The sequence below is a fragment of the Pelophylax lessonae genome (genome assembly GCF_965119305.1).
Source record: "Pelophylax lessonae genome assembly, chromosome: 1".
NCBI lineage: Eukaryota > Metazoa > Chordata > Amphibia > Anura > Ranidae > Pelophylax > Pelophylax lessonae.
Genome location: NC_138768.1, coordinates 432,150,788 through 432,176,655, shown reverse-complemented (window position 1 = coordinate 432,176,655; position 25,868 = coordinate 432,150,788). Strand labels below are relative to the sequence as shown.

General features: G+C 45.2%; 1 protein-coding gene across 4 annotated transcripts in view; it reads right to left on the bottom strand.

Moving 5' to 3' along the window:
* PTBP3 (polypyrimidine tract binding protein 3) overlaps positions 1–25,868 on the bottom strand; it is a 207,850-nt gene that overhangs the window by 58,040 nt on the left and 123,942 nt on the right. For all 4 annotated transcript variants that reach the window (XM_082255861.1, XM_082255862.1, XM_082255860.1 and 1 more), the window contains 3 exons: positions 22,346–22,492; positions 19,767–19,931; positions 13,840–13,950 (listed from right to left, as the gene is read on the bottom strand). In XM_082255861.1, the coding sequence (XP_082111987.1) occupies positions 13,840–13,950; positions 19,767–19,931; positions 22,346–22,492 (423 nt within the window). The remainder of the gene's footprint in view (positions 1–13,839; positions 13,951–19,766; positions 19,932–22,345; positions 22,493–25,868) is intronic.

Genomic DNA, 25,868 nt, shown 5'->3' with positions numbered 1-25,868 from the left:
TTTTTCTCAGCGAGAGATCGATTTGCTGATCCCCCGCTGAGCAGGCAGATGGAAGCTCTGTCTCCGCGCTTTGTGCGGAGACGGAGCTGTCAGGTCTCCGCTCTTCTCTATGAGACCCGCCTGTCCGTTCTCATCCGATCTGCCAGACGGATGGAAAATAGGGTTTTCATCCGTCCGGATTTGACGGACAGGATCGCATCCGATGTCAGCGGACATGTCTCCGCTGACATCCGATGCCCCATAGAGATGCATGGGGTGACCGTTCAGATCCGCCTGAAAAACTGACAGGCGGATCTGAACAGTCCGCAAGTGTGAAAGGGGCCTAAAGCAGAACCAATCCCATCAATTTAAAGGTTTCATTAAAAAACTGTTACATTCCCAACAGTCACATTTGCTTTCAACCAAACAGTCAAACCATCAAAAGGTCATAACTGATCCCACGTGTAACACCACGGCAGTTGGCGATCAAAAAATAGGCTAAGATGGCAGCCACCTTGGCTGAAAAGGATAGGAGGGTTTAGTTCTGCCAATGTTCTATTTTACTTGGTTGATCTGGCCTGTGCCCCTCCTCCTGACAGTAAACTGACCCCACTAGCATGGCGGCTGCCGATGTCATCAGTCACAGCCTGTCCTGTGAAAGAGGTCTGTCAGATGTTTTACTGAAACCAAAACCTCTTGTTTATCCTTTTTTTTTAACAAAACTGCAGTCTTACATACAGATATTGTTAGGATAAACCTACATATCTACAGTTAATATACACATATACAGAGTAACCAATTAAATTTGAAATATTTCGAGTTACTTAAAGTGGTTATTAACCCACTACTATAAAATAATCTAATACACTCTGTAAAATAACACTAAGTCCTCCTGTGCCTGTCTTATAGAAAAAATATGCAGATCTGTACCTATATCAGAGCGGCTCCCAGCTATCAGCTAATCCCTCAGCTTACTTCTCTGCCCAGCTGACAGCTCCAGTGGATGGGGCCGAGCACTGTCGCTGATGTCAGCTGGGGAGGAGAGAGAGCGAGAGAGAAAGAAAGAGAGAGACACACGAGCGGTCAGGTGATCGCTGGGAGCTGCTCTAAAATAGGTACAGATCAGCATATTTTTTATAAAGGACCGGAGCACTTAGTGTCATATTACAGAGTGGATGGGATTATTTTATAATAAATATGAGAGCAGCAGGAGTGGAGGGGCAGGCACTGACACAGCAGACAGGCAGGGAGGGGAGGACAACACAGTAGACAGAGAGGAGAGCTGCGGCTGATGGAGGAACGTACACTGACCATGGTGTCAGGGCTCAGCAACCATGATATACTGTAGTCAGTTTACAGAGGGGAGGTAAGAAACTGGCAGGATCAGCCAGGTTTTTTGGGTGATACGGGGTGCCAAATGACACAGCACAAGCGCTGTGTATAACCAGCTTTAAAGGAAACCGTATCCATTTTTTTTTTGGATTCTATAGTTCTTCAGAAGCCAGAGAACGGCTGGCTTCATTTAACTTGTATTATAGAGAGAGTCTTGTCACCAAAGAGGTGGCCAGGCAAAGTAATCATAAGGCCTCATGCACACTGCGCATTTGCTCAGCTCCTCTGAATGCCCTTTCTCCTGGCAGGAGAAAACCTGCTACATAAAATGCAGTAAAAGGGCACACACATTTTTGTACGTTTGTGCCCATTTGTGTATTGATGCATTCTATTGGCCAGAATATGAATATATTCTTAAATGCATCTAGAGTGTATGTGCATTTTTTCTGCCCAAAGGCTCCTCTGCTGAACGCTCGTGATTTGTTTTTTTCTACCTGTAAACGCTCCTCTTCTAATATGCTTGTGAACACCTATATGTGCATTGACACAGACCGACAAAAAGGTGCGTTTACAGGCAGGGGAAGAAAAAAAAAAAAAGCTAAAACCGGCGTTTTTCAAGTCCTGTGTGCATGAACCCTAAAAGAATTAAAAGAATAGGCTCCAGTCTGGAGCCACGAGAATAACCGGAATCCCTTCTGCTTCAATCCTGCGCAGGAGTCTTGGCAGCAGTTTGAGAGGGGGGGGGGGGTGTTAAATCAGACGATATTGGCTCAAGGAGCCACTAAGGCGTCTACGGCATCAGCTGGAGGATCCCGAGACCATGGCAAAAATCTCTGTACCTTCCTGTTGAGACGAGAAGCCAACAGGTCCACCTCGGAGTACCCCACCGGAGACTCAACTGATGAAACACCTCCGGATGAAGGGACCATTCCCCCTGGACCAACGCTTGTCGACAGATAATCTGGTTGCCAATTTTCCACCCCTGGAATGTGCACAGCAGAGAGGGCTGGAATTATTCGTTCTGCCCACCTTAGAATACCGGTTACCTCCCGAGCCGCCAGGGCACTTCTCGTGCCCCCTCGGTGATTGACCTAGGCCACGGTCGTGGCATTGTCTGGATCATTGGACAATTCGTATTCAGGGGTGCCCAGTACGCATTCAATCAAAGTCTGATCGCTCGGAGTGCCAGTACATTGATCGGCAGCACCCCCCTGAGCAGACTGTGCCGAGGATGCCTCCCCAACCAGACAGGCTGGCATCCATGGTGACAACCGTCCAATACAAGGGGAGAAAGGATTTCCCTGTCGGAGTGCTGGGGAATGAAGCCACCAGATCAGGGACCCTCTCGTATCCCAGGTCAACAGGATCAGATTGTCAAGAGACTGAGGATTCTTGTCCCATTTCACCAGAATCTCTTTTTGCAGGTCTCGTGTGGAACTGTGCAAACAGTACCGCCTCGAAGGTAGACACCATGCATGCAAGCCCGGAGGGATGATCGTCTGGTGGACAACAGAAGCTGGATTACCTCCTGCAATTTCTGGAGTTTTTCCAGAGGAAGAAATACTCTGGCTGAGGCCGAGTCCAGAGTCAGACCCAGACAGTCCAGTCTTGTGGATGGAACCAGAGCAGACTTCTGAAGGTTCAGAATCCAAACAAACTCCCTCAGAGTTCGCAGAGTAATCTCCAAGTTGTTCATCAGAGCAGTCAGGAACTCCGCTCGCAGAAGATGATCATCCAGGTGCCCCAGTACCGCGATCGTTCGTTGAGCAACAATGCTAGTACCGGGACCAACACTTTCGTAAAGACCCGAGGAGCGGAGGTGAGACCAAAGGGTAACGCCACAAACTGATAATGCTCCTCACTTACGGCTAAGCGGTGGAATCGCTGGTAAATGGCACAGTTCACAAATTCCTAAATCTTACATATACTCTATGTTTGCGATCTGCCCACAGTTTTTTCAAATTAATAATAATGAAAATCCACAAATAAGTAGTAACCGTACCGACAGAAAGAATAGTTTGGAAAAGTCCCTAATAAATAATAAACCTTGGCTCACAAACCCATACTCATTTAGAGACAGTCACGGATATTAACCACTTTACCACCGGAGGATTTTGCTGTCTTACGTCAAAGCCACTTTTTGCGATTCGGCTCTGTGCGAATTTAACTGACAATTGCGCGGTCATGCAACGGCGTACCCAAACGAAATTTACGTCCTTTTTTTCCCACAAACAGAGCTTTCTTTTAATGGTATTTGATCACCTCTGCGCTTTTCATTTTTTGCGATATTAATAAAAAAATGCGACAATTTTGAAAAAACAACAATATTTTTCTACTTTGACAGTTAAAAAATATCCAATATATTCAATTTTTGTCATATATTTCATGTCTTTGACAAAAAAATTCTCAATGAGTGTATTTTTAACCGTTTTAAGACCGGAAGATTTTACCCCCTTCCTGACCAGGCCATATTTTGCGATTCGGCACTGCGCTATTTTGATGGACAATTGTGCGGTCGTGCGATGCTGTACCCAAATTAAATTTATGTCCTTTTTTTCCCCACAAATAGAGCTTTCTTTTGGTGGTATTTGATCACCTGTGCGATTTTTACTTTTTGCCCTATATACAAAAAAAGAGCGACAATTTTGAAAAAATAAAATTTTTCACATTTTTTTACATGAAATTCCCCCCCAAAAAAAATGTAAAAAACTGAATTTTTGTAAAATCTTACCGTAAAATTCCTTTCTCTGAGTCCTCCGACAGTCGCCGCCACTTCACAATCTTCACTAATGGGGTAATTGACCTTTGCTCCGCAGGAGTAGCTAGGCAACAAGATTTGTTAATATCAAAGCTTTTAGCATATCACACCCCTAGGGGGTGGTCCCCTCAGTCAATACCTCCCTGCTTCCTGCATTCTCAACTCAGTTTCAGTAGCATAGCAGTAGAGTACATAAACAAACCCCAAAAGAGGGGCGGGGGCGGCGACTGTCGGAGGACTCAGAGAAAGGAATTTTACGGTAAGATTTTACAAAAATTCAGTTTTCTCTTACGTCCTCCGACAGTCGCCGCCACTTCACAATCTTCACTAATGGGGACGTCCCAGAGCAGTGTAGACATGAGGGGTGGGAAAAACGCAGCCGCGCCTAAAGCAACGCAGTACCCACATCAGAAAAAAGAACCTTACCAAAGTAAGAGAACCAACTGGGCAACAGGAAAAACATGCTCAACAGGAGCAACAACCCAGGAAGAACAAGTAACCTAGGGGCAAAATCACCCCAACAGCCAAGGACCCAAACAAGGGACCCTAAGGCACTGCCGCACTAAGAACTTTACGGCCAAAGGAAGCATCTGCCGATGCCTGAACATCCACCTTGTAAAATTTTGAGAAGGTGTGAACGGACGACCATGTCGCCGCCTTACACACCTGGGCCACAGAAGCCCGATGACGATAGGCCCAAGACGTACTCAGAGACCTGGTAGAGTGCGCCTTCACAGGGAAAGGAGGAGCCTTCCTCTTCAAAGCATAGGCTTGCACAATGGTCTGTCTGATCCATTTGGCGATGGTCGCAGCCGACGCCGCCATGCCCTTCCGAGGACCCTCTGGAAGGACAAATAGAGAATCCGACTTGCGAAAGGATTTCGTCGATGACAGGTAAACTCTGATTGCCCGAACAACATCCAAGGAATGCAAAGCCACCTCCTTTGGATGCTTAGGCTTTGCGCAAAGCGAAGGTAAGACAATGTCCTCATTGAGGTGAAATTCCGAGATCCTCTTCGGAAAAAAAGAAGGGTTAGTTGTAAGACCACCTTATCCAAGTGAATCACCAAGTAGGGAGAGCTGCAGGACAAGGCCGCCAGCTCCGACACCCTGCGAGCCGAAGTGATCGCCACCAAAAAGGCAACCTTCTTGGACAACAGACAACGAGATCTCCCTTATCTTCTCAAAGGGAGCATGCTGCAACATGGACAGAACAAGGTTCAAGTCCCATGGAGGTAAAGGGTCCCTCCGAGGAGGGGCCAAGTGTCGCACCCCTTGAACAAAGGTGCTAACCAAAGAATTAGATGCCACAGGGCGTTGAAAGAGAACGGCCAGCGCAGAAATCTGACCCTTAATCGTGGCCAACGCCAAACGCTGGTCCACACCCGTTTGAAGGAAAACCAACACTCTCGATACCGAGTATGAACGAGGGGAATACCCACTGGACTCACACCAGGCAAAATACGCCTACCAAGTACGGTAGTAAATCTTCCCCGAAGAGGCTTTTCTAGCCTTGATCAAAGTGGGAATGACCTCAGGGGAGAGACCCCTATCCTTCAGGACCTGGCTTTCAAACAGCCAGGCCATTAAAGCCAGCGACTGTAAAGCAGGATGGAATATCGGTCCTTGAGACAGGAGATCTTCTCGAAGAGGCAGACGCCGCGGAGCGTCGACCGCCAGATTCATGAGGTCTGCGTACCAAGACCGGCGAGGCCAGTCTGGCGCCACCAGAATCACCGTGTGCGGTTCCGAGGCCAACCTGCGAAGGAGCCTGGATAGCAGCTGAATCGGTGGAAAGGCATACATCAGACTATACTGATGCCAGGGCGCCACTAACGCGTCTGAGGCGTCTGCCCGAGGATCGCGCGTCCTTGCCACGAACCTTTCCACCTTGTTGTTTAGACGAGACGCGAACAGGTCCACATCTGGGGAACCCCAATTCGCGCACAACATCTGAAAGACATCCGGGTGAAAGGACCATTCCCCCTGGTCCAGGGTCTGGCGACTCAGATAATCCACCTGCCAGTTCTCCACCCCCGGAATGTGAACTGCAGATATCGCCGGGACGTGCGTCTCGGCCCAAGACAGAATGTAGGCTACTTCCCGAGTCGCTCGGGCACTCCTGGTGCCCCCTTGGTGGTTGATGTAGGCCACCGCTGTGGCATTGTCCGTCTGCACCCGAACCGGACGGCCCTGAAGCCTGTCCGTCCAACGCAGAAGGCAGAGATTTATCGCTCGCAATTCCAGAATGTTGATCGGAAGGGAGGATTCCTCCTCCGACCAAGTTCCCTGGGCGGACAGAACGCCCAGAACACCACCCCAGCCCGACAGGCTGGAATCCGTGGTGATCACCGTCCACGACAAAGGACGAAAGGACTTGCCCCCCGACACCCCAGGGGACTGGAGCCACCACAAAAGACCCCTTCGGGTGAGGCGACTCAACGAAATCCGCAGATCCAGAGATTGCGGACGCCCGTCCCACTTGGCCAGGATCTCCGCCTGAAGATCCCGCGTGTGAAACTGGGCGAAGGGAATCGCCTCGAAAGCCGAGACCATCAATCCCAGACACCTCATACACGTCCGGAGGGACGAGCACTGATTGTCCCTGATGGACCTGACTTCGTCCTGAAGTGTCCGGAGCTTGTCTTCCGGCAGGAAGACCTTCGCTTGAACAGAGTCCAGGATCATCCCCAGGTAGGGAAGATGAACCGACGGACACAGCGTTGACTTCGGAAAATTTATCGTCCAACCGAACTCCTGCAGAGTCTGCATCGTGATGGACAGGTCGTTCACCGGGCCCTGACTGGTCGCAGACCGAATCAAGATATCGTCCAGATACCCCAAGACAGAGATGCCCTGGGCTCTCAATAAAGCCAGGACCGGCGCAAGCACCTTGGTGAAAACCCGCGGAGCCGAAGCGAGACCAAAGGGTAACGCCACAAATTGGTAATGATCCTCCGCAATGGCGAATCGAAGGTACCTCTGGTGACCCTCGAAAATGGGGATGTGAAGGTACGCATCCTTCAAGTCGATGGAGGCCATGAATTCCCCCGGAACCAGGGCAGCCACCACCGAGCGCAGGGATTCCATGCGGAACTTGCGAACCCGCACAAATCGGTTCAGAGCTTTTAAGTCCAAAATTGGACGTACCTTGCCCTCCTTTCTGGGCACAGTGAACAGATTGGAATAGAACCCCCGAAATCTGTCCCGATGAGGCACCGGAACCACCACTCCCTGGGCCCGCAGGTCCCGCACCGCCAGGTGCAGATCCTGCAAGCGCTCCGGAGACAGGTGAAGATTTGAGGGAAAAAAATCTGCTCGCCGGCCGAGAAAGAAACTCGATCTTGTATCCAGATCGAACGATTTCCTGAACCCACCTGTCCCGAATGCGGGCCAGCCAGGGTTGAAGAAAACCGAGCAAACATCCCCCCACCCCAGAACCGGGTGAGGGCGCCCCTTCAGGCCGAATTGGTATGGGCAGAGGACCTGGACTGGCCGGACTTCTGCTTACCTGCCCACGGCTTCTTCTGGGAGCCTTGGCCCTTGAAGGGCTTGCCCTTATATTGCGACCGAAAGGCACGAAAGGACCCCTGAGAGGGCCTAAACGAGGTATTCTTCTTACCGCGAACAAACTTATTCTTGTGAGTTTGGGGTAAGAAAGTGCTCTTACCCCCGGAAATTCCCTTTATCAGAGTATCCAAAGACTCGCCAAAAAGGCGAGATCCCGTGTAGGGCAAATTAGCTAAAGTCTTGCGAGATGATTGGTCAACCGACCAACATTTCAGCCATATCAGGCGACGGTTCAATACCGCCACACTTGAGAGGCGTGCAGCCAAAGGGACTAAATCCAAGTCCGCATCACACAAATACATGACACCCTGATTAATTTGATCCACCATAGCCAATGTTGTCGGTGGAGCAGAGTCAGCCACCAGGGTGCGCCTGAGCACCTGCGCCCAATCCACAATAGCCTGGGCTGCCAAAATGGAAGCAAAAATAGGCTTCAGCATAGAACCAGCAACCGTATAAGCATGATGGGCAAGAGACTCCAATCTCCTGTCCGTAGGGTCCCGGAACACCGGGGTATCCTCAGCAGGGATTGCAGTAGATTTATTCAAAACCGCCACCGCATGATCCACCTGAGGCGGCACACACCAACGCTCATCAGTGGTGGGTGTAAAGGGATAACGCAGCTTGAACTTACTTGGCACAGTAAAGGGCTTCTTTAAATTGCGCCATTGCTCATCAACAGTGCGCTGAAATTCCGCAGGGCAGGGAAAAACCTGCGCTGTTTTGCGTTTCCTTTGCGTCCCATAAGAGGACATCAAAGCAGGAGGACATGGTTCATCCTGCAAACACAGTGCTTCCTTGATAGAAGCAACCAACTCATCCATGAGTGCAAGCTCTTCAGGCGAGCCAGGGGGAGAATTATCAACCCCTCTACCTCAGCCTCCCCCTCAGACCCCCCAAGGTCCATAGATGAGCGAGACCCTGAGAAGGGCACTCCAGCCATAGCAGCCCCATCGCCCTCTGAATCAGAGGAAATAGACAATCTGGGCCGTTTTGCGGATCGATCAGCCATTAGCATCTGCACCTGAGAAGCCAAGTTCGCCACAATAGCAGCCACATCAGCCCCCTCGGGGGATGCAGCAGCCCCTTGGCCCCCCACCAAGGTGGGAGGAAACTTGCAATCCTGAGAATCCATGCCCCAGCAATAATTGAAAAAGGAGGACTGCCCCTTTAAGACCGCGGCGAGCGTAGCCCACCGCACACTACTGTATGTACCGACCCCCACAGGGATAAGGACACTGAGCAAGGAATACAGGAAAAGGAAAGGTAAAAACCTGGAGAGACCACACAGGCTGCTGCCACCGATCGCTGTTCCAGAGCAAAAGGAAGTGATGCAATGACTGACCGCCCTATAAAGCCTATGCAGGCTACACAAACATGGCAGCTCGGCTGAGGCATTTTAGGCAATGAGAAAATGGCGCCGACATGTGGCTGTATGATCGATCACCGCCAAAATGGCGGCGTTTGGCGCCAAAACACCGCGCCGTACCACACAGGGCCGGTCACCATAATTTGCCGCAGTAGCGGCCGCCGCACAGCATGTCTAAGCCCAGTCTGCCCCATACTCTCACATAGCAGAGCGAAAGAGCCCCCCCCCCCGCAGCCCACAGAAAGGCAGCTATTCCACACAGGAATCTGACAGGGAGCTCAGCACATACACAGACATGCAGGGTCACACAGTCACAGACTGACACCCAAAACAGACAGGTCCCCACATAGAATTGCACTTACCAGTCCGGGTGGCGTGGGGAGCCTTCTCCAGCGACCAAACCGCTGCACTGACAGGGAGTGTCGCAGCCAGGACGCAGTGGAACTGCGGTGCGAAACCGCAAATGGCGTCCGGTGAGGTAGCCACCTCACAGGCAGCATCCCTGCAGCGAACAGGGATGGGTGGTTCAATATGCCAGGGAAACCTGAGCTGAACGCTCGATGGCAGGCTGGGAAGCCCCTGGCCCTGAACCCTGGGATCCAGGGTGGCCAGTCCGAGACCCAGCTCCGCATGATCATCTTCATCCGAAGAAACTAAACTAATGCTGAGAAAAAGAACAGCTAAGTAAAAGAAAGAGAAAAATACTCAAAATAAAATCCAAAAGAGGATAGAAGGCTGAGACTGAAAGCCCCAGCACAGGATCAGCCAGCTACTCCTAAGCTAGGCATTAGAAACTGGGTTGAGAATGCAGGAAGCAGGGAGGTATTGACTGAGGGGACCACCCCCTAGGGGTGTGATATGCTAAAAGCTTTGATATTAACAAATCTTGTTGCCTAGCTACTCCTGCGGAGCAAAGGTCAATTACCCCATTAGTGAAGATTGTGAAGTGGCGGCGACTGTCGGAGGACGTAAGAGAAATCTAAATTTTTTAACTTTTTTTGCCAATTTGTTTTCTGCTACATATTTTTGGTAAAAAAAAAAAATAAGCGTATTTTTTTGCGGGACTGCGACATTGCGGCGGACAGATCGGACCCTTGACTGACATTTTTTACACTTTTGGGGGTACCAGTGACATTACTACAGTAATCAGTGCTATAAATATGCACTGTTACTGTAAAAATTACACTGGCATGGGAAGGGGTTAATTTTTATTGGTGATCAAGGGGTTAATGTATGCCTGGTGCTTACTGACGTGTGTGGGGGGAGGGGACTATGTGACACAGGGACAGATCGCAGGTTCAGCTATGCTGAATCCTGCAATATGACCCTGCCTGTCACTTAGGAGATCCGCCCGCTTTGTTTACACAAGCGGGCAGATCTCCACACTCGATCCCCGACAATCGGGGAAGAGCGGCGGTGATCACCGCCGCTCCTCCCCTGGCCCGACTCCTGCTGTAACTGAATACAGCGGGAGCGAGCCTCCGGCGGCGTGCGCACGCCGCCCACAAGGGGAGGAGTCCAGTGGACGATAATGAGCCACATTGCCGCAGTAGCAGCAATGTGAGCGGTCGTAAAGGGATTAACCCAACATACTGTATATGCTAGATGTAAATATCTTTCCTAACAGGACATGAGAATTTGTTCATTTCTAATTTTTTATCAACTAAATTAAAGAGGTACAAATAATGAGCAAAATATTCATTTCTTTATTTAACAAGTTTCTGAGCAAACACGTTTACATACATACATTAGTTCCACATTGTCATATTACCTTTACAATAAAAGGACCAGGATAAATACATACATGTCTCTAATGATGAGATTATTTTTGGGTAGAGGACTTTAGTGCAGAAGGCAAGCTGCAGGATTGTCTCCTAGGGAGAGCCTTTTGAATTACAGGATCAATTTGCGTTCCTCATGGCAGAAGCGACAGGCTAACGAAAGGACCAGAAGACATGTAATAATGCACCTTCTGATTCTCCATATCTCCAGCAGTTAGGATTGGCCTCAGTGGAGACCCTGTACTACCTAGTTAGTAACTTACTGGCTGGCTTTCTGTAACAAACCTAGAGGAAGAATGAACTAAGATAGTGCTGATCAGCACGCTTGCAGTCCATTCAAAATAAAAGTATGTCTGCTGCAGTGGGAAACAGGACTTGTATTTCATTCATTCACAGATCCCTAAATAAATGATGCGGCCGTGTGGGCAGAGCCCCACTGTTTTCAAAACGTGACAGCGGGTGCAGATAGAGCATCCCCCACCCAGAAGATCCCCCACCCAGTGTCAATGGAGGGAAGGTGTTGGGGGGATGAAACCAGGGGGTGCATAACAGTAACATGTTACACCCTAAATACGTGTGTAACATGTAACAGGTTACCAAAGGTGAAATTATCCTTTAATTCTGATCTGCATGGACTGCCAGAAGGGAAGTGTTGGTTTTACCATGCTTTGTGTTTCTGAAGGTAAATTTATTGAGGAAAGGGCAGATCCTGTATGCCTCATATGCAGTTGGGGTATCCCATTACCAGCGTCATAAGAGAAGGAATAAGGAAGAGAGAAGGCTATGCTTTTTGTCTTCAAAACGGTCTTTATTGTGATGCAGAAAAAAAAATAATAATTGTTTATGTGTAGGCCCCCCTTCAGATTACTACATTACTGTGCATCAGGTGTGCAGCTTTGAGACAGCCTATTCATTTTGAATGGGCTGGCGGTGCACCTTTCATTCGCTAAATATTGGACATGCATTTTTTTTTTGTGATGCTGGGCAAGAAATTAGCACTGTGGGGTCCTGCAGTACAGAGGCACCTGCTTGCTACTGTAACATTCTGTTGGGGAACCACACACATTGTGGTAATTCATTTTACTGTGCATTTATTTGAAGGAAGCTTTAAGCTTTCTGACTACATTGGCTCCATTTGCCATCTCATTCTGTAATCTGGGAGTTGTTGTGTTCGGTTTACAGATGATGGACAGGAAGACCTGACTGGTTATGGGCATTTACCTTCAAACCAAGGTGTTCAGTAGGGTTGAGAGCAGTGCTCTGTGCAAGCCACGGGAGGTCATCCACAACAAATTCCTCAAACCATGTTTTTATGAAACTGGCTAGGTGCACAGGGATGCTAGAACAGAAAAGGACATTCCATGACTGTCTAATGTCTTTGCATGCTGTAGCATCAATAGTTCCTTCCCTAGAATCCCCTAAACTCATGAGCTTACAGGGGTGTCCTTATATTTTTGGCCATATATGAAGGTATGATTGTAAGTTGTGCACAATCTTTTGGCCATACAGTGCATTTAGACCTTTGATACAAGCAGTGTATTAAAATGTTTGCCTAACCCAAGGTAATGGATAAGGTCATCATATTTGATCCTCCTCTTCTGCGTGCACCTCCACAGCAAGCTGTGTGCTATGGGAGTACAAGTGTGGGCCCAGGCTGTGTGCATCTATAGGCACACATAGGGGAGCTCTGCCCCACCCCCCCAATCGACTGACAGCAGCAGGAGCCAATCTCTCCCACTGCTGCCAGTGCAGCCTGTGAGGGCACAGAGCTGGATCGATAGTGGACTCAGTTTGCAGAAGGAAAAAGAATATATGTGCTTTTTATTAAGCTCACAGGAAGTTACATGGCCACTGTATTTCTGACAAGATCAACAGGCATTTTATGTACTCGCTGAAAACTTACTTTATCTAAAAAAAAAAAAAAAGAAAATGAATGCCCTTTAAACCACAGTTGTAATCGCTGAAACTAAAATAGCTGCTATATTGTACAAACATAGCCCAAGACACCAAAAGCTTAATTTTTAAAGCAGTGGTATAAAAAGTCAAACGCACCAATGTCTATGGATGTCACTACTTTTAAATCAATGTTGCTACATCTTATAGCTACACTATGTCTTATCTATGCAGGGACTGGGCGTTTTTTCTAGATTGCTTTATGACTTGAGATTTATGTCTCACATGCTGAGACTGCATATTGGATAGAACCTGGTTTGTATCTTCAATGTAAAATGAATAAAACTAGAACAAAAACATAAAGCAGTGATTTAGCCTCACCGCAAAAAAAAAAAAAACACTATTCTAAATAATAAATAAAATCATATGACTGACCTTTTTACCGAACACCACAGCCCGAATTTTATGAATGGAATGCAACAACTAATAAATAAGCGTTGGCCATGATCAGTACAGTATATGGTAACCATGGCTTCTATGAACGTATGGATGGACACAACAGAACAGCTAAACTCCTTATAATGAAGTTGGCTAAAAGGAACCAAAAAGCCCACAATTGAATGAGTCATCGTTCGCAGTTTTGTATCCAATAAGCCTTTTTTTTTTTTTTTTTTTTTATTACAAACAGGTGTCTGCTATCTAAAGGGTACCTGTAAGCCCATAAAGCTGGTAAAATACATTCATTCAGGAGATTTTATTTTAGGCAGGGAGATAAATTTCCCTTTACAAGGAATAACTGCAGAGGCCAGGTAATTACTCAGTAGCATGTAAACAACTGCTTTATCAGCTCCATCCGAAGAGAAAGGCTGCCTGGACAGATAGTTTGTGAAAACACATCAAGGTAGATGGATTTTTCCCTCAAAATCTCAATGTTGCAAAATAGGTCAGTCATTGAAGAGCTGAATCCCAGAGCATTTCAGGCTCATTTATTACTAAAGGCCTTTGTTTACTGCACATTATTACACAAAGCAGCTTTGTGGATGTGGATACAGACCATCCGCTTGCCAAAACTTACAAATAACTGTAAAACATGATGAAAGAATATAGTTCATTTTTCCTAAGCTCCTGTAATAAGTGTGCACGTCATGTGCCCTTACCGCTTTGGCATGTTGTGCATTCAATGAATCAGCATACTGCAACAAGGCCTGAAACTGGTTGTTTTTTGTAAATGTAATGATCTTCAATACTGTTCCAAACTTGGAAAAGATCTGTCACAAAACAGAAAATAAATTCATTCAGTTTAGGGGTATTCAGTGCCAAGGACCAGTATGACAAAGTGCAGATTTAAAAAAAGGTTTATTAGTTTTAAGCCTGCTAAATAATAACAATGAACACAGAAGTCACACATTTTTATTAATTTATCTTACTTGTCTAATTAAATAAATATGGTTTAGGTTTGATTTCTGGGATTACTGCACCATAACCATTCTGCTTACACAAAAGGATAATGGCAACAGAGATCGATACAATATTATTAACAACAATCTACTGAGAACTACTAGGAGGATTAGAAAGAGAAGGCCAGGAGAAGTAAGAGGAATAAAGTTGGCGCAGCTAGAATGCAGACGTTTCTAATGCTTCAAGCAAGCATTACAAAAAAAAAAATATGTAGGCTGATTGTTCTGAGAATGCCAGTTGTCTGGCTGTGTCTGGCTTCATTACCCTGTGTCATTGACCCAGGTCTAGCCTGCAGCTAATGAAATCAGCATATTTTTACTGGTCAGGGACTAAAAGTAATCTTCAGAAAGAAAAGGTTGGCTGCTTTAAAAAACAAAAAACAAACAAAAAAAAAAACCTAATATTGTATAACGCCTGTCTCTTCAGTCAGATGCATTTAGTCAGTTTATGGAGGAAAGTATATCAAAATACGTAAGTCACCATTACAATGTATTGCTTAATTGTTATTAATAAATACTAAGAAATCTAAACACACCTAATATATTTACAGTATCTAAAATGTATTGCTTATGATCTGGCCGCAATTCTGCTGCTGTTGGAGTACCACACAATCGCTTTGTACAACCCGTTTTGGATTCCCTAAATGATCGGTTAGAATGGTGTCCCAAAAGCCAGCAAGGATAACTGGAATAAAAAAACAAGCTGCACCCTAGGACAGCCCTCAAAATTTCCACTTGCTTGCTCGCATTAGGCGAGTGGAAATAAGCTGAGGGCGAGTGTGGAGCAGGGGCGGACTGACCAGTACGAGACCTCATGATTATGGCACGCACAGATGCAGCAGCTGAGGTGCGATAGTGACAGATCGCCCTCCACTGGTCGGTGTAGATCCAGGAGCTCCCCCTAAGCTGCAGCCACCTACCACTCCCCCCACCACCACCACCAGACATGAGTAGTCCCGGTGATCATAGAGGAGCTCAGGGGGAGAGGAAAGGGGGGTGGAGGAGCAGGCAGGCACACACAGTACGCAGTGATGTTCTACCTCCTGAAGCGGGACTTACAGGGAAGGCTCTGTATCTGTAGACACTCAATGATTGGTGCTTGGCTCGGGGGTAGGAGGCGAGAGGCATCAATTAATACAAACAAGAAGACTGTAGTGCTGATTTGTCCCATCCTCCCTCTCACCAAGCTGTCCGTACAGGTTAGAGAGAACCCCGGGATCTACATCAACCAGGGGCGGAGGGGGGTCTGTTGTTACCAAACCTCACCTGCTGTGTCCATGTACGCCCCCATTTTCTATCATGGGGTACCCTACTGGTCCCACCTCTGGTTGACACCAACACCACAGCCCATACCCTGTACAACAATAGGAAGGCGCTGGGTGGTTTTAGTGTGCTGTCATCAATTGGCTCAAGGAAAGAAAATTACATGAACTATTTGATACAATTTTCCATTTTCCTGGCACGGCCATGGCAGCACACATGTAATAGACCCAGGGGCAGACTAACATGGTGCCAGTAGGAGACCCCATGATAGAAAATGTGGCATGCACGTATTCAATGGCTGAGGTGTGGAGCAGCTCCAAATGAAGTGTGGGTGAGGTGTCGGTCTGCTGGGAGGTGTGTGCTCAGAGGAGGCGGCATCGGGGAAGAGAGAGCGCGTGAAGTCGGTGTGCTGGGGTGGAAAATTAGAAAATCGAACTGGGGCTGTGAAACCGGAAAGCTGGAGGTATCCAGCCTCTGGGAATCTGTTGCTTTGAAGCCACTGACAGCCAAGCTCCATGAAATATGCTTTATGTTAATATTGTTCAAGTAGTTGTTTATTTTTGCAACTTAATTATGCATAAAACATTTACCAGTGTCATTTCATGAGATTATTTATGAGGGTGTGTTTAAGGGCAGAACTAGGGGCAGGGCAGGGGTTTGGTGGGGCAACTGGTGGCGAGTAACTCCTTAGGCCTGGCTAGTAGCTCAGGACATGAAATTTTGAGCCCTGCCCCTGGATACACAATAACCATGTGCAAGTGCAGAAAGTTAAAACAGCAGCTCTGTTAGGGTCAGTGTTGATTAGCTTGAGAAATGCTTCGTACCTCTCCATACAGGTTTACGGAAATGCAAAAACAGCTAATTACAGGTAAACCGCACATACAATGACTTTTTAATGATCTAAAACAGATATCAAAATTAGGCTGCAATTGCCCATCAAAGCCAACTGACATAGGTCCTAAAAAATTGCTGAATAGTTGAATTGGGGGACGATTACAGAAGTCAATCTATTAGACCCCCAAACTTTATATTAAAGAGTAACTCTACTTTTGTTGAGAAAAAACACATTCCTCTCTGGGTGACCAATGTTCAATTGTTCAATGCAGGGATTTTAACAAACACTGTTGCAGATTTCTACCTTTTATTATTCTGAAGCTATAGTTGTTTGCTTGACTGTGTCCATGTGAACAGTGAATATGTATGGGAGGGTATATATATACAGTGGGTACGGAAAGTATTCAGACCCCCTTAAATTTTTCACTCTTTGTTATATTGCAGCCATTTGCTAAAATAATTTAAGTTCATTCTTCTTCCTCATGAATGTACACATAGCACCCCATACTGACAGAAAAACACAGAATTGTTGACATTGTTGCAGATTTATTAAAAAAGAAAAACTGAAATATCACATGGTCCTAAGTATTCAGACCCTTTGCTCAGTATTTAGTAGAAGCCCCCTTTTGATCTAATACAGCCAGGAGTCTTTTTGGGAAAGATGCAACAAGTCTTTCACACCTGGATTTTGGGACCCTCTGCCATTCCTCCTTGCAGATCCTCTCCAGTTCTGTCAGGTTGGATGGTAAACGTTGGTGGACAGCCATTTTTAGGTCTCTCCAGAGATGCTCAATTGGGTTTAAGTCAGGGCTCTGGCTGGGCCATTCAAGTACAGTCACGGAGTTGTTGTGAAGCCACTCCTTCGTTATTTTAGCTGTGTGCTTAGGGTCATTGTCTTGTTGGAAGGTAAACCTTCGGCCCAGTCTGAGGTCCAGAGCACTCTGGAGAAGGTTTTTGTCCAGGATATCCCTGTACTTAGCCGCATTCATCTTTCCCTCAATTTCAACCAGTCGTCCTGTCCCTGCAGCTGAAAAACACCCCCACAGCATGATGCTGCCACCACCATGCTTCACTGTTGGGACTGTATTGGACAGGTGATGAGCAGTGCCTGGTTTTCTCCACACATACCGCTTAATTACCGAATTAAGGCCAAAAAGTTCTATTTTGGTCTCATCAGACCAGAGAATCTTATTTCTCACGATCTTGGAGTCCTTCAGGTGTTTTTTTAGCAAACTCCATGCGGGCTTTCATGTGTCTTACACTGAGGAGAGGCTTCCGTCGGGCCACTCTGCCATAAAGCCACGACTGGTGGAGGGCTGCAGTGATGGTTTACTTTCTACAACTTTCTCCCATCTCCTGACTGCATCTCTGGAGCTCAGCCACAGTGATCTTTGGGTTCTTCTTTACCTCTCTCACCAAGGCTCTTCTCCCCCGATAGCTCAGTTTGGCTGGACGGCCAGCTCTAGGAAGGGTTCTGGTCGTCCCAAACGTCTTCCATTTGAGGATTATGGAGGCCACTGTGCTCTTAGGAACCTTAAGTGCAGCAGAAATCTTTTTGTAACCTTGGCCAGATGTGTGCCTTGCCACAATTCTGTCTCTGAGCTCTTCAGGCAGTTCCTTTGACCTCATGATTCTCATTTGCTCTGACATGCATTGTGATCTGGAAGGTCTTATATAGACAGGTGTGTGGCTTTCCTAATCAAGTCCAATCAGTATAATCAAACACAGCTGGACTCAAATGAAGGTGTAGAACCATCTCAAGGATGATCAGAAGAAATGGAAAGCACCTGAGTTAAATATATGAGTGTCACAGCAAAGGGTCTGAATACTTAGGACCATGTGATATTTCAGTTTTTCTTTTTTAATAAATCTGCAACAATGCCAACAATTCTGTGTTTTTCTGTCAGTATGGGGTGCTATGTGTACATTCATGAGGAAGAAGAATGAACTTAAATGATTTTAGCAAATGGCTGCAATATAACAAAGAGTGAAAAATTTAAGGGGGTCTGAATACTTTCCGTACCCACTGTATATATATATATATATATATATATATATATATATATATATATATATATATATATATATATATAAATCAGCTGCTGCCCCTACAGGGCTCTAAATTAGGACACTGGCAGGGCCTGCATCCCTTTAGACAGGATTTCCCTTTGGGAGCATCTCACCAAAAATTACATTTTTGTTGCAGGGGATGGCAAAAATTTGACTTGCATCTTAATGCAGACTTCTGGGAAAATCAGTGAGCCAATCACACAAGCAAGAAATTACATTTTCAGGGTATGTTCTGTACACAATCTGTGTACAAAAAGCCTTCAGGTTGCCATATTGCATTTTACAGAAAATTACAGCGCTGCAGATTGAAAAGGAAAAGTAAATTTTAATAAGATTCAATTACAATATGATTTGTGTTGCATTTGTACACTATATTTTTTTTTTCCATTTGCTAATTTTTTTTTCCCATAAAAGCGGAGTTACCATTCAAAGGATTATCACTATAAACCATCCATTCCACTGCCAACTATCAGCAATTTAGAAGAATCCAAGAACAAAGGTATTAGTCTTGAAATAACCAAACTTGACTTCTCCAATCCTGATTTTCCAGGAAGTGACAAGAGTTCAAACTTAGGCTGCACGCACATAACAAAGAGACTTGGAAACCTCAACCGGTCCAGAGAATGGTTTGAAAACCAGCACCGACAATGCCAGTTATCACCCCAATTTCTGCAACGTGCTAGAAAATCCCTGCAGCCAATTTATCTTCTTTTACTACATCAAAGAAGGTCAATTTTTTTAGCTATGAGGTTCAACCTGCCCACCCTGTACTTTGTTTTATATTGTCCCCTATAGGCAACAGTACTGTAAACAAAAATATAAGAGCAAAAAAAAACAAACACTCTGTTCTACCACTTGTGCCTACAGGAAGGCTTACCTGTAGATACTGTGACTATCTCCTAAACTTTCCCAGTTTAGGAGATATTCAGAGTGCATGTAGCCAGTGACGTTACCGACGCATGTGCTCTAAAGGTCCGGCATACAGAGCCCGTGCCGTAAACGGCATGCGCGTGAGTGAGGTCATTGCGGCTCCAGCCACTCACAGTGCCAGAGCCTGCGAACATGGAAGACAGATCGGGGGAAGATGTCAAATCTCTCAGCGGGGACATCGTGGCACTGGAGGGCTTTGTTCTAAGGCAAATTTCTCATGATGTGCTAGTAGTATGCGATGCGTACAAGTACCTAATGACATTGCTTTGCAGAGGATTTTTTTTTTTCCTATTAACTGCGGTTTACTACCACTATAAGCAGTAAAGTCATAGTTTTTCAAGCCATCTCAGCAGGAGAGCAAAATCATGAAAGGCTCAAGCTACCTGAGCAATGATGAAAGATCCAATACTGCCAGTCATTCAAGAGCAGTATCTGCTTGTCTATGAATCGCCTTACTTTTTCTAATATTTCACGGAACATCTCCATAAAACTTTGTGAGCATTTTTTATTTTTCCTCAATTACCCCATACCTGATGAAGAACTTCCAGAGTGACTGGGTAGAACAGGTTTTCCACAATTATTCTGAGGACAGGACTCTGTCCAGACAACATCAAGCCTTCACCAGTATGGCCACCTGTGAGTGTCAGACCCCCAGGTTGGATGGCATTCACAGCATGCAAGGCAGCCTGAGCTCGCTGAAAAAAATAAAATAAATCTGTTAAAATGCACCATTTCTTTTGTAAAGTAGCAAAGTATTCCACGTTTTTAGGATGTTATGGCAAAGCGGTTCTGATTGGTATGTCAATTAGAAAAAAGCATGTAAGCCATTTAGTATTTTCTTACTCTTGCAAAATTAGCCCCTCCAAAGGCTCAAAGCCCAAAGGTTATACCTGGGCATTGGTTATGTCCAGTCTTCCAAACCTTGGGCTCTCACCATTTCACTGAAACCTGCTCAAATAGCCTGGATCATTAAAGGGTTTGTAAAGAAGGCATCCTGCAAGCTACCAACTAACGTAAAGACAATAGAAAAGTGTCTGACATATTTAAATTCGCAAAATAATCATTTGCAAAGATGGATCTACTGTGCATGATTTCTTTAATCATGCAGAGTGGATTCATCCATTTTTGCATATTTGAAAGCTAACATCTGCAGTGAATAGTCAAGTATGTTATGGCTAACAATGTAACACGATGCTCCGTGAAAACCAGTCATTAAATGCTGAAGCTTTAATGGACATTAACTCTGTTTATTATCCCCAAGGCTTCTTCGGTTGCTTGATATCCCTTTATGTGTCCAATCTGCCTCAAGCAAAAAAAAAAAAAAATCAGAACATTAAAAAAAAGTTCAATCTTCCTCAATTTCTCTTTAAACTTAGATTCAAGCACTCCTCTTAGTTAAGTTAAAGAAAAAGAAAGCAATCCATTGGGAATAATGCAAAGTTACACAAACAACGCAAAATATCAGAAGAATACTTTAGAAATAATACATAAAAGGTTGCACAGATAATGAGTATTTGCACAAGTACTCATGAAAATCCACTGATACCCGAAACCTATGCAGTGCGATTTTAGCCCATACAAAATAAATGAGCTCAAATCGCACTGCAAAGTATCGCATGAAATTTGAACAGGAATGCGGTGCGTTTCCTGTCCGAATCATATGCATTTTCCAGCACTGTTCTTGAACCCAGGCTTGTCATAGTGATTTCAGCCAGGTTTCACACAGGAGTGGTGCAGGAAACCACATGCGATTCGGACAGGATTGGAACCATATTCCTGATTCTTTGCATTTATTTTGTACAGGCTCAAATCGCACAGCAAAGGTATTGGCAAGTATTTGACCGAAAGTATCACTACTCGTACTCACCGATAGAAATCAAATATCGGTACAACTCTATATACATGTATTAATTACAACACCTACAGATGCAAACAGTACAGTCCCAAGAAGTTTCTTGAAACTCCTCTTTCGATAAACAATTAATAGACACTTTCACTAGAGCTACACAAAGCCACTGTAGTTTCCCATTCATTAGAGTTCTGGAAAAAGTTGTCACTTCATTCTAAGTCAACCCACACATTGATAAATTATTTTGTTCAACCAGCAGGCTGAACGAAAAAAAAAAAAAAAAAAGTGATCCAATTCCCCCCATTCACATTTGAGGTAGAAGGGAGAACCCTCCCTCTGTGGTACTGTATTCTGACAGAGGGGAGCCTTCTCTGCTGCCAGAATACAATGATCAGTGTTGCCGGCTATAGGCAGCATTGATCGTTCGAGAAAAACTAGACAAGCTGGTTGTACACGAGTTGATGTATAGATTCGTGTATGGTGTAGAATTCACGGTGGGGACACCGATTAAGATTGGCAGCTTTTTCTTTACATTTTTTTTATTTTCATTATTTTATTTTAATTTTATTTTTATTTTCATTTATTTGATTTTTTTGTATTGGATTCACTCCTATCAAACCCCTCTGGGTAGTGCATTGATCCTCTTATTTAATTTGATCTATAGATTAACTCGTGTACAACCAGCCATCCCATACATGGATCGCAATTTGGCCAGTTCCTGCTAAACGAGTCATTTTGATCTATGTAAAGCCAGGTTAAAACTATGAGGTTGATTGGCCAAGGAGGCTATTCACTTTACAAAATGAATGGTTGTGCTCACAACAGTGAAGGTGGTAGCATGATATTATTATTCTTTTGCCATTTTAAAATCCCAAACTATGAACTTCAACATCCATTTGTCTAGTGCATCCTTGGCTTGCTCTATACATGTGTTATACTGAAGCCTGTATAAAATCTTCTAACAAGTAAAGCAAACTACAGTTTATAGGAATTTGCAGAAGGAAAAAAGTACTTCAGTACTATCAAGCTTTAGAGGCTGCTGCAGATGTGTGGTCACCTAAAGATTGCTTGCACTTTATACCTGCCGCTTTTTTTTTTTCCTCTTTCTTTACAATTACCTATTCTTCTATGAACGTTCCTGGAGCACCAAGTACTCAGAATATCCAACTTGTTGTAAAGTCACAAATGTGCAAGGCCAAGGTATGTGTACACAGTATACCTGCCAGTGTTTCCAATGCGGTTATAACAAGTAGTACTCACTGATTGATTAGGCAGATTGTCAGTTTTCAGTTCTCTGTGATTGGAATATTGAATGTAGACAGGCTGACTGCGGAGATGAGGAGTGAGAGGGGTGTAATAATTCACCATTGTGACAGCTGCCTCTTCAGAAGCCATTTCTAAGAAAGCCTACAAAAAAAAAAAAAAAAATAAAATAAAATCATAGAATACACAAAACCTTAAATTCATTAATTAGCACTACAATCTTGAGATAATCGCTATAGGTTTGTCTCCTGTGAGCGTATTATGCTTTTTGACAGCTTAAAATGCATGTTAGGAAAAACAAAAAGAAACCTCAACCTATTTATAGTAAAATACATTCCCAGATTTGGGTTAATAAAAAATAGCAGTCACACAACAATTACAGAAAAAAACCAAAAACCTTTTAGCTGAACACCATAAGAAAAAGTACAAAAAGTACAAAAATAATAAATGAAAAACAATTTGCATGCAGAAATGTGAATGCACACAGATACATCAATTCGGAAATCCCCCATTTGATCTATAAAATGGAAAGAAAGGAAAACAGTGCTTATGCCTAAATCAGCTGTTTACTTTCAGATTCTGCTGTAAGCTACAGAAAGCCAAGTGTACATAAAAAAAAGTTTAAAATCACTAGTCACCATTCTACAGGAAGACTACCTATAAGAGAGCATAACAAACGTCACATGCAAAGTGTATGCCTTTCAAATGAAGATGTGAGACTGCACTTTGCTCACTCCTTAGCTGCTTTTGCATCACAAATCATCTGCTCTGTGCAACCCGACAGAAGCTATTGCAGGAAAGAGCACAGTTTTCCTACTTGTACAATTCTTTAGACACCACCATATAGAGGAGTATAACGGACAATCTGATTAGTTGCTATAGCTGGCAAGAACTCACTTTCATTCAAAAATTATGGGTGCAATCTTTTATTTTACATACAGTTATGCTTATTTATGTAACTAATTTACATTATTCCAACAACATAGACATGGTTTTAGAGGGGGACTGTTATTGATTGCCTTAGCCCCTACCCCCTAAGGCAGGGGTGTCAACTCAATTTTATCACAGGCCTCATTAGCAGTATGGTTGAACTCAAAGGGCTGGATGTATCTGGGGTGCGCTACAAACAGGGCTCAGGAGTGTGTTACCTTCAGAGTGCAGGGCTCGGGAGTGCGTTACGTACAGAGTGTAGGGCTCAGGAGTGTACTGTGTACACTGAGTGGAGCGCTTAGTGATGCGCTATAAACAGTGTGCAACCCCAATCCACCCCCCCCCCTCCCCAAGCTTCTTCACTTATCACTTTCCTACCTGGCCTGGCTCGACCACCCCATGTATTCGACTAATCTACCCCCGCCGTGAGTGTGTGCATAGATCAGTTAGATACCATTAAAAATCTATTACACCAGGGCTTGGCAAATTTGTTTGGAATCTAGGAGCCAGCTAAAAAAGTTAGGAGCCAGTTTTTTTTTTTTTTTTTTTTTTTTTAACAACAAAGCTTTATTTTCAATGACGAAAATAACCGATCTTAAATTTAAACAGTGCAGCAAGGTTGGGGCAATAGGAGATCCAGCGACCAAGAGTAACATATGCTACCTTAGGCCCCTTTCACACGGGCGCCTACGCCAAGCAGAATCCGCATGCTCAGTGGGGATCTCTCTGCTGATCCCCGCTGAGCAGGCGGATGACAGGTCCTGTCTGCTCTGCTATGCAGACGCAGCCTAGTCTCCTCTATGGGGCAATCAGATGGAAACGGACCGTCTGTTTCCATCCAATGCCATCCAATCCGATTCACTGGACGGATGGTAAATAGAACCACCATCTGTCTGTTTTTGGCAGACAGGATTGGATGGCGGCGGCTTGCCACTCCATAGAGACTAAAGGGTCCGATCAGGTCCGCCTGAAAAACTGACAGGCGGACCTGATCAGAAATCCAGTGTGAAAGGGGCCATTGGCTGTGTGGCATGGCAGGGCAGGGAGATGATGAAAAATAATAATTTTTTTTTTTTTCCATAAAAGATTCTTATTGTGAATAAGGGATTATAATGCAAAACAAAAGATCAACACATTGCCAGGAGATTACAAAATGCAATTTTTAAAGTAAGGCCCCTTTCACACGGTCCGCATTCCATTGCGGACCGTGCTCTGCTCAGCGGGGATCGATCCGCCGATCCCCGCTGAGCCGGCGGATGACAGCTCCGTCTCCGCACACAGTGCGGAGAGGGAGGTGTCAGAGCCCCGCTGCTCTCTATGGGGAATCGGATGAGAGCGGACCGCCTGTCCGCTCTCATCCGATCCGATCCCCAGGACGGATGGAAAATAGGGTTTCCATCCAGATTTTACGGACAGGATCGGATGCGGATGGCAGCGGGTGTCAGCGGACATGTCACCGCTGATGTCCTCTGCTCCATAGGGCTGAATGAGGTATCCGATCAGATCCACCTAAAAAACTGACAGGCTGATCTGATCGGAACGCCCGTGTGAAAGAGCCCTAACACTCTTTTGCAGAAGTGCATAAATATGTAGAATACATTATCCTTGAACTTCCAGGAGAGAACGGTGTAAAACGGGATTTAAAAATAAAAATAAAATCAAATAATAACCACACTCCCTGCACACTTACCTTTAAGCAAAGGGCACCAGATGAAGACTGCAAAAACTTCCGTCTCTCCACCTCTTGGAAAGGAGAAGGGCGGGCATTGAGAACAAGCAGTGGAAATTCCTTGCATTGCTAGTTACTGCTTGTTGTAATACTCCCAGCCACCACAAGAGGCCGCCAGTTCCCCATTGGCAGCATCTCAGTGAAGAAGGCCCAAAAGCTGGGGCCTCAATTTTAAGATGATGCGGTAGTTCGAGCGCTCGGGGGGCGCAAAGCGACAGGACATCTCCTGCAGTGCTTCCCAGGCGCCAGGTCACTAATTCTAGTCGCAAATGCGACCTGGTGCCCGGGGATTGTCGAACCCTGTATTACACCATTAAAAACTACTCCACTACCTCACAACATGCAAAGACGACAGTTCACATGTGGACTCAATGTGTTTTGGAAATCCTTCAGGAGCACATGACTGAACCAGTACACTGGAACGCGCTCCTAATCTTTAATAGAGTAATATCAGACAGTAGGGTAAACTGAAATTCATAGCATGTGAATGTTGCCCATAGAGGTGCAAAGGAGTAAGCCAAAGTGAAGCCACTGCCTCTCAGGTGGGAAATTCAGGTACAATCAGTAAACAGCCAATGGTCTTGTACACAATATTAACTTCCCAATGGGGAACCATCCAGACCCAATGTAAGCAAGTCACCATAAATACATCATGGTAGCCAAAGTAGTCAAGGCACATATATTCCAGAGGGATACTTGATAAGTATCTTAGAAACAAACTCAGTTCACATTAATCCAGCCTGTCTTAGCTTTCTAATGACTTCTACAGGACACAGTCTCCTGAGCATTTCCAGCCTTGGAATATTATCCCATAGAGGTCTATAGGGAGCTACTGCATAGGCATTTATGCATCTAGTGAGG